General features: G+C 47.3%; 1 protein-coding gene across 1 annotated transcript in view; it reads right to left on the reverse strand.

Annotated features, from left to right (window-relative positions):
• ERICH6B (glutamate-rich 6B) overlaps window positions 1-858 on the reverse strand; it is a 33742-nt gene extending 32884 nt beyond the window's left edge. Inside the window, exon 1 of the mRNA XM_012648307.1 lies at window positions 446-858. Within this exon, the coding sequence (XP_012503761.1) occupies window positions 446-858 (413 nt within the window). The remainder of the gene's footprint in view (window positions 1-445) is intronic.
• Between the last annotated feature and the right edge of the window lie 7416 nt (window positions 859-8274).

An 8274-nucleotide genomic window follows, 5' to 3' on the forward strand; every position in this document is an offset into this window, starting at 1 on the left:
TGTGTATAAATAAGTCTGGGAAGTATATAACTAAAAGTGTGGAAAGTGATTATCATCTCTGGGTGGTGATAATTTTTGCTTTCTTCTTTTTGCTCATGTATAGTTTCTAAAACATCCACAATGAACATGTATTACTTGTCCAATAAGAAAAAGCAAAGCTACAAATTATTATTATTATTATAAACAGGTATTTTATGTTCACAATATCTCCCTGTTGGCTTTGTTAATATAGTGCTTTGGGGCACAGCTATTGTAGTTGTGAGCAGAACTTGGTCAGTAATGAGTCTTCCTACCTGTCAGCACTGTGAATAGGGCTGAAAATTTGAGCTTTGGCTATATCTCAGGTTTATTCTCTTTTCCTGGGCATTGTGATGAACTACAGCTACCATCCTTTGGGAGGTCCTCCTCTAGATGCTGACCCCTTTCCAGACACTCTTCCTCATACAGACATTCCTTCCCTTCCAGATACTTTTCCTCCTCTAGATACTCTCCCTCCTCCAGATACTCACCCTCTTTCAGGTAGACTTCATACATACTCTCTTCATATGGATACAGTTTTCCTTCTAGATACTTTTCCTCCTCCAGATACTCTTCCTCCTCTGGATACTCTTCCTTCCCCAGGTGCTCTACCTCCTCCAGATACACTTTCTCCTCTGGATACTCTTCCTTCCCCAGATGCTCTTCCTTCTCCGCATACTCTCTCTCTTCAGGAAATAGAGATTCATCCTGCAAATTTTCCTTATCTAGTTTTACTTTAGTATTCTCTTCCTCTAAAGATAAGGTCTGTGTGGAATACTGGGAAGTTGTGGAAGAGTGAGGAGATGATGTTTCTGATGACTGATTATTTTCAGCAGACATGTTGGGGAAGCAGTGGGTAGATGGATTCCTTCAGCAGCAGGCAAAGTCACCTCATTGTCCTGGTAACCAAGAAAGTAGTAAACTCCTATTAGTCAGTAATAGCAACTACTTGTTGATTTAAACTCATTTTTGTTCACTCATTTCATGCAATAGTCTTTGGAGGTCTCTTTAAGTATGCAGATCAGTACATGGTGGCCAGTGAAAAGACACAAAAAGAGGGAACAGAGGCTTTATGCTCAATGAGCTAGGGGGAGAGATTACACCTGAAGGTAAAACCTTTAAAATTATTGCACAATATGAAGTAAATGAGGCGGGCTGGAGAGTGATCAGTGTTTAGTGGTGCAATCATTGGAGAAGATTTTTATTTATTCATTAAGAAATATTTATTGCCACAATAAACAAGACAGAGATTGTCTTCCAGGAGCTTGAAACTGGGGGGAGAAATAGAGTCATACAGATTTCTAGACACAGTGACAAGCACAATGGAAGAGATACACGCAGGGTGGTATAGACACAGCGGATGGGCCTTTGGTTGAAGGTCTGTGAGGCACATTCTCACAGCCGCCACACACACTGTCACCTCAGCTAGAAGCACCATGCACTGATAGTTCACTGGACAAATGCTACTTATACTTTAACATTGTGAGCATCTTAACTCCTCTAGGAAGCCTTCCAGGCTCCATGCTATGCTCCATCTGTGCCTTCTATATTTTTATTAAAGTAACTAGTTTATTAAATAATTTGTTTACATGTTTGTCCTTCCAACAGTGTAAACTTCTTAAAGGTAGGGGTGGGGGTGATTCTTTTTAAAAAATATATTCCAATCCTTCTACTCCACCTGCTGTTAGGGTGTAAATTCAAATGCAGGTGGAGAACGATTTCTTACACAAAGAGTAAGATAGGAAGAAGTACAAAGTTTATTTTACTTTCTTCTAAAGAGAAAGGGCTCAACATAAGGAAGGAAGAAAGGAGTGTGGGCCTGAGCAGAAGCAGCTCAGGATTTTTATGGGAACAAAGAGAAGAGAGGAAAAAAATAGTTACGGCTGCCAGCTGATAACAGAAGTGGCTGTCTTTGCTTTTCCTTTTTTTGTCTTTTCTTTGTGAAGCTGGCTTATCAGAGTCCTTGGAATCTGGTTCTGGCGAGAGCTGGGAGCAAGCTCACACCCTGCTTAGGGCTCTTCAAGGCCGTGAAAATGAAACTCTCAAATAAAACAATTTTAATCTTAAAGACGACTTGAGTCCCAGGTGGTTGATCAAACAAAGTGAAGGGCAGTTGTGCAGTGATCTTTCCCTTCAAAGAGGCAATTAGGTATTATGAATTTATTCTTTTTTATTTCTGTTTGATAGTTTATCTTTCTCTGTTAACTAGTTTATTAGAAAAGCCATCCTTTCACCCACTTCCACTGTGACCCCCCCCACCCCACTATGAACACAGCATCTCTGGTTTGGATTGCTGGATTTCCTGAGACTGTTGCTGCTGCACTGCTAGTGCATTCTCTATGAAGAGTGTTCTTATAAAAATATTAATCAGATCAGGATTTCCATTGCTTTCCCCAGCTGGCTATGTGGAGAGACACAAGGACTGTAGCAGTGAAGCATCTGGGGTTGGGTGGTGTCAAAAGACAAAAGTACAACAAATCTAGTTATGATCTAATTGGCTTTTATTGGCTTTTGTTGGTGATTCATGAACGGGGACTGCCTCCATTCTACAAAACAATGAGAGCTCCCACCGAGCAATGGCAGAACAGCAGCTTTTGTAAGGTGGGAACAAGGAAACAGAACAATAGAAAAATGCTGATTGGTTAACATCAGGTTACCTTTTTTGCTAAGGATTAAAGCTGAGGGCACTTCCTTATTACCTGACTCAGGTAATGCATTTCAGGTAGACTGCAAGCTCCTGTTTTCAGGAAAAATTGGCCTGTTTTGGGATCTATTTGTTTCCTTAACATTTCAGTTTGATTACGTGGGATTTAGCCTGAGCGGCTCTATTGCGATTTGGTCTGGTCCGTTGGGGCCTAGTGTAGGAGTCTGATCCAAAGCAATGGCCTCCCATAATTTTTGTTTAACAGTGGTGGTGGGGAAAGTGTTATGATTAAAGCAACTCTGGGGCAAGAGGATTCTCGTGGCCGTTTGCCAGGTAGGAAATAGCAGAGACTGGAGCTTTGCCTGCAGCTGACTTGTCCTTTCATCTGTCACTGTGGCTCCGCGGTATGTGAGTGTCTTTTCCTGCAGGCTGCTCCAACGCTTTTTGGAGAAGGCGAGATATAAATAATACACGAGATGATGGTGGAGGAAGCTGCCTTTTGGGAAAAGGGTGAGCTACGGGATAGCTTTGGGATGTGAACTAAAATTAAATAGTAAGGTTCCCCCCGCCAGCTGACTGAATGGCCAAGGGGATACCCTAAGACTGAGTTGCTGGCCGTGAGAAGGGAGGTCAGACATGCCTCCTTACGCCCCCCTCCCTCCTTGTAGACATCCTCTGTAACTCATTAACAGGCCTAACGCTGTGCAAGACAAACCTGCGGGTCCTCAATATACACAACAAGTCACTTGAGTCTGGGTGTTTCTCCCGTGGCTTGTCTCTGATTAACAGATTTCTTTATCTTAACTTAAAACATTCCAAGCCTTTAGACAAAGCTTCATCTCTTTAACCAATTATGAATCAAAAAATCTTTAAACCCACCTATAACCTATAAGCCCTCATTTTAAGATGTCCCACCCCTTTGGGCCAAACCAATGTACACCTTCTATGTATCAATTTATGACTTTACATGTAATTCCTGTCACCCTGAAATCTATAAAACCAAACTGTAACCCAACCACAGGCAGACCACTTGCTCAAAGCTTCTTGGGCATGCCCATGGTCCTCAAATTTGGCTCAGAATAAAACCTCTTTAAATTATTTTACAGAGTTTGGCTTCTTTTCTGCTGACAGGGACCTATATCTGTGTCTACAGCAGCCTATTCCATTTTAAAGGAAGTCCTTCCAGCTTTATTTTGACTTCAAACCTCAAATGCCTATCACTGCTGTCCACTTCTAACTCCCACCTGCTCCTGTCCCCAAGCCAGAGCCAGATGGCAAGAGCAATGAGAGAGCAGTGACAGAGATTCTTTGCTTTACCAAACTTTAGTCAGGCTCTTGCAACTTCTTCCAGGAACTTTCTTGTAAAATCCAGTTTTTGCAAGAACTTCACTAAGTCGGTTTAGCATGAACCAATCCCCATCCTCCTTATCTGACTGATCACCCTTGATATCTGATCAGAGTCCTCACCCTCCTCCACCCCTGGGTGCTATCTGATCCCCCTGGCCTGTCTTCAGCCAGAATTCTGTTAGATTGGTTTAGGCAGGCAGAATCCCTGTTTAACCCTGAGGTTTCTTCTTAGTTAATTTCCCATCTACTCTGATGACATCTTGATGTTTGTTTCCTCTTAGTTAATTTTCTATACATTGGAGGCCAAGGAGGAAGGATTGCTTGAGGTCAAGAGGTTGAGACCAGCCTCAACAAGAGCAAGACCTCATGTCTAGTAAAAATAGAAAGAAATTAGCCGGACAACTGAAAATAGAAAAGAATTACCTGGGCATGGTGGCACACACCTATAGTCCCAGCTATTCAGGAGGCTGAGGCAGGAGGATCGCTTGAGCCCAGGAGTTTGAGGTTGCCGTGAGCTAGGCTGACGCCATGGCACTCTAGCCTGGGCAACAGAGTGAGACTCTGTCTCAAAAAAAAAAAAAAAAATTCTATATATTGACCCGGGCTCTGCTCCTTGGCTATAAATTCCCACTTGCCCTTGCTGTATTCAGAATCGAGCCCGCATCTATCCTGTGATCTCTTTTCTCCTGTCGCAATAGTCCTGAAGAAAATCTGTTGTCACCACTGTAATGGCTGTTCAGCTCTGCTTTTCTTAGACAGTGGGTCTATCCAGCCCTACCCTGGAAGTGGCGAGGAGCACACATAGGCACCGACCACTCCATCAAAGGCTTGCCCTTGAGGGCTCCCTACCTCTCAGATTTTTTTTAGCCACTTAAGAGATCAAAACCAGCTGGTCCCCTGGACAGCCCAGGGGCATTTATCAACAGCATGCTATCGCTCAGGGTGACGGGTCTTTTCTTTCTATTTTCTCATCAGGACTTGTAACAAGGATTCAGTCAGCTGCAGTCTCATTTCAAAGATCAGAAAAGAACCTGCATTCCAGGTACTCTCCAGCAACGTGACACCCAACATCTGAGGCAAAAGTCCCAGCTCTGACTTGTGATTCAGAACATGACCCATTTGAGAACAATGGGACCCACCTCCAGTGAGGACGGATGAGCGGTATGTGCAGGCGTAGGTGGTGCCGGGTGCAAATGGGAGCTGTGTTGTGGTCATTGCACACTTACTCCTACCCAGCTCTGAAGGTGGATGCGTGATACATGTATGTGCATGCGTGCTGTGGTCCTTCCGAAGCCTTCATGGCATGGGGAGAGATAAAAATACTGCTTTCCAACTACTCTGCTCCAGGCACTGGCTATGGCTCAGTGGAGAGTTTTGGAGATTAGGGTCTGTCTGTTCTTCAGCCTGAGTCCTGGTCGCTGGGCCCCGGGGAGCTGCTGGTCCAAGGGGAATGACAGAGTTGAGCTCCCTCATCCCCAGGAGGCTGGTGCCCCTCCCTGGAAGACGGCCTGGTCCGGGGAATGTTCATGGGGATGTTTTGTTTGCCGGGACAGCATCGCTGTCATAACTAGTTGGCACACTTTCTGACTCTTAGTGGTGATTGCAGGAAGTTGTTATGTATACATGCAAGACAGCCTGTCCTTTGTGAAGCCGCTCATTCAATTTTCAGACGGGTTTTGGATTCAATCAGGGTCTTTCTCACTCTGACTGCCCCTCCTTCACTGGCCCTTCTCGGTCCTGGGGGAGCCACGGTGACGAGTTCTAACTCCTCCTCCACTTGACCGCCTTCTCAGTGTGTGAAGGTGGCAACCAGACCTTCCCCGAGGGCTCCGGCTCAGCTGCCTCGGCCACCTTGGCATCTCCACTGGGACGTCTAACACACGTCTCAAGCTCACCGTGCCCACGATGAGATCCGGACCTTCCTCCCAGGCCTCTCAGTTGATGGCAAAGCCCTTGGGGTCATCACAGACTCTTCTCTTTGGTTCTCATCCTACGTCAAACCCACTAGGAGATGAGGCTGGCCCCTCCCTCAAAGGCTCTCCCTTCTCCTTGTCCCCCCACCGTGCCACCTGATCTGAGCCTCGATCACACCTCGCTTGCATTACCGCACCTCGCTCCTGTGGCAGCCAGGCTTCTCCAGAGAAGCAGAACCAGTGGGACATATATAAGCAAACAAGAGGGGCTTTATGGTGGGAATTGGCTCACGCAGTGACGGAGGCGAGAAGCCCCAGCATTTGTCCCCTGTGAGCTGGAGAACCAGGGGAGCTGTTGGTGTCACTCAGAATAAGGCTGAAGGCCTAAGACGCAGGGAGAGGGGCTGCCAGCGCGAGTCCTGGAGTCTCAAGGCCTACGAACCAGGAGCGCTGAGGTCTGAGGGCAGGAGAAAACGCATGTCCCAGCTCAAGAAGAGAAAAAAGTTTCTCTTCCCCTGCCCTTTTGTTCTGTCCAGGCCCTCACTGGGTTGGACTAAGCCCACACCGGGGAGGGTGATCTTCTTTACTCAGGCTACTGATTCAAATGCTAATCTCTCCCAGAAACACCGCACAGACACAGCCAGAAATAATGCTTTACCAGCTACCTGGGCATCCCTTAGCCCAGTCAAATTGGCACGTAAAATTAGCCATCACACCTCTAACAGGTCTGTTCTTCACAGAGTAGGCGACTTTCAACATGTGGGTCAGACCATCTCCCTTCCCTGTGATGGCTGCCATCGCCCAGATTAGCGTCGAAGCCCTCTCAGGGCCTGCGGTGTCCAAGCTCTCTGCCCTCCTTCCCTCCGCTCCTGCCAGGCTGGCCTCAGTGCTGCTCCGAACATGCCACTCACCCACCCCAGGGCCCTTTCTCCCCCTGTGCCCAGGGCCTCTGTGCCGTCCCAGTGAGGTGTCCCCACTGCCCTGTTCCTGTCCCCTGCTCATCCCCAGGACTCCCCTCTCCCTTAACCTGCTCTGCTTTCTTCTTTGTTCCCAGAACACGTCTCACCTTCTGACATACCAAGTGCTGTATTCATCTGCCACGTGCATTGTCTGTCTCTTCTCATCAGAAAGTTAGTTCCCTGTGGGCAGGGAGCTTCGTTTTATTTACCGACGTGGCCCCAGTGCCTGGATCCCTGCCCTGCACACAGTGGGTAATAACATGAAGGTGTGAATCGGGACACCTCCCAGGAACTGCGACCCTTCACTAGACGGTGAGGCTTCTAGGGCCTTCTCCTCTGGATGCGCCATAGGGTGCCGAGGGCTTTCTAACATGCATAGCCCAGAGCAGAGCCGGGGCCAGGCCCAGGCTGACCATGCAGGGGGGAAGGGCACAGTCCCACGCCCCCACACCGTGTGGCGTGTCTGAGAACAGTGAACTCTGTCACCTCTGTTAGTGTGTACAGAACACCCAATCCAAAGGATAAGTGGGCTGCTTCCCCTCTAATTGGGACCTTTCGTTTTTCTCCTGCTCGTACAAATAATTTCTTATCCAGCCATTTCCCATCCTCTCAGCTTCCTCTCGTCTGTGTCCTCATCCAAATCATTGACACGGATGTCAGACCAGAAAGCCCTGAGGAGATGGGTTATGGATCTTTCTTCCTCAGTCAGAGAAGCTGAGGGGAAGGGAACTAAAGACCCCCCAACCCTCACGGCCAGCCCCGATGTGAACATCATTATCCCCACTTCACAGATGAGGAAACGGGCTCAGGTTTTGAAGGAAACAGAAGAATTTACAATCTTCATTTACAAGTGTCAAAAAAGTAGTTTGAGGAAAAAAAATGTTTTCTTCCTGAGCATTGAAATGAATCGAGGCCATGCTTGGTGGCTCACGCCTGTAATCCCAGCACTTTGGGAGGCTGAGGCAGGAGGATCCCCTGAGCCCAGGAGTTCCAGACTAGCCTGGGCAACATAGTGAGACCCAAAAATTAAAAAAATTAGCTGGACACGGTTCTGCCCACCTGTAGTTCCAACTACTCGGAAGTCTGAGGAGGAAGATCGCTTGAGCCCAGGAGTTTGAGGCTGCAGTGAACTATGATTGTGTCCCTGAATTCCAGCCTGGGCAACAGTTAGACCCTGTCTTACTCCAAAAATTTTTGCTGAAAAAAAACCCAAGAAGGTCTTAAAGAAAATAGCTCTTTCTACTGGCAGCTGGCTGAGGCCCCTTCCCTTCCATTCTCTAAGGTTCTTCCCCATGGGGGTCCCTGAGACCCCCTCCCCTGGCATCTCTGAGGTCCCTCCCTCTCCACCCTGAGTCCCTCCCCCTCTTCTCCCTGAAGCCCCTCCTCCTTGACC

This window comes from Propithecus coquereli, unplaced genomic scaffold (assembly GCF_000956105.1).
Source record: "Propithecus coquereli isolate 6110/MARCELLA unplaced genomic scaffold, Pcoq_1.0 Scaffold11, whole genome shotgun sequence".
NCBI lineage: Eukaryota > Metazoa > Chordata > Mammalia > Primates > Indriidae > Propithecus > Propithecus coquereli.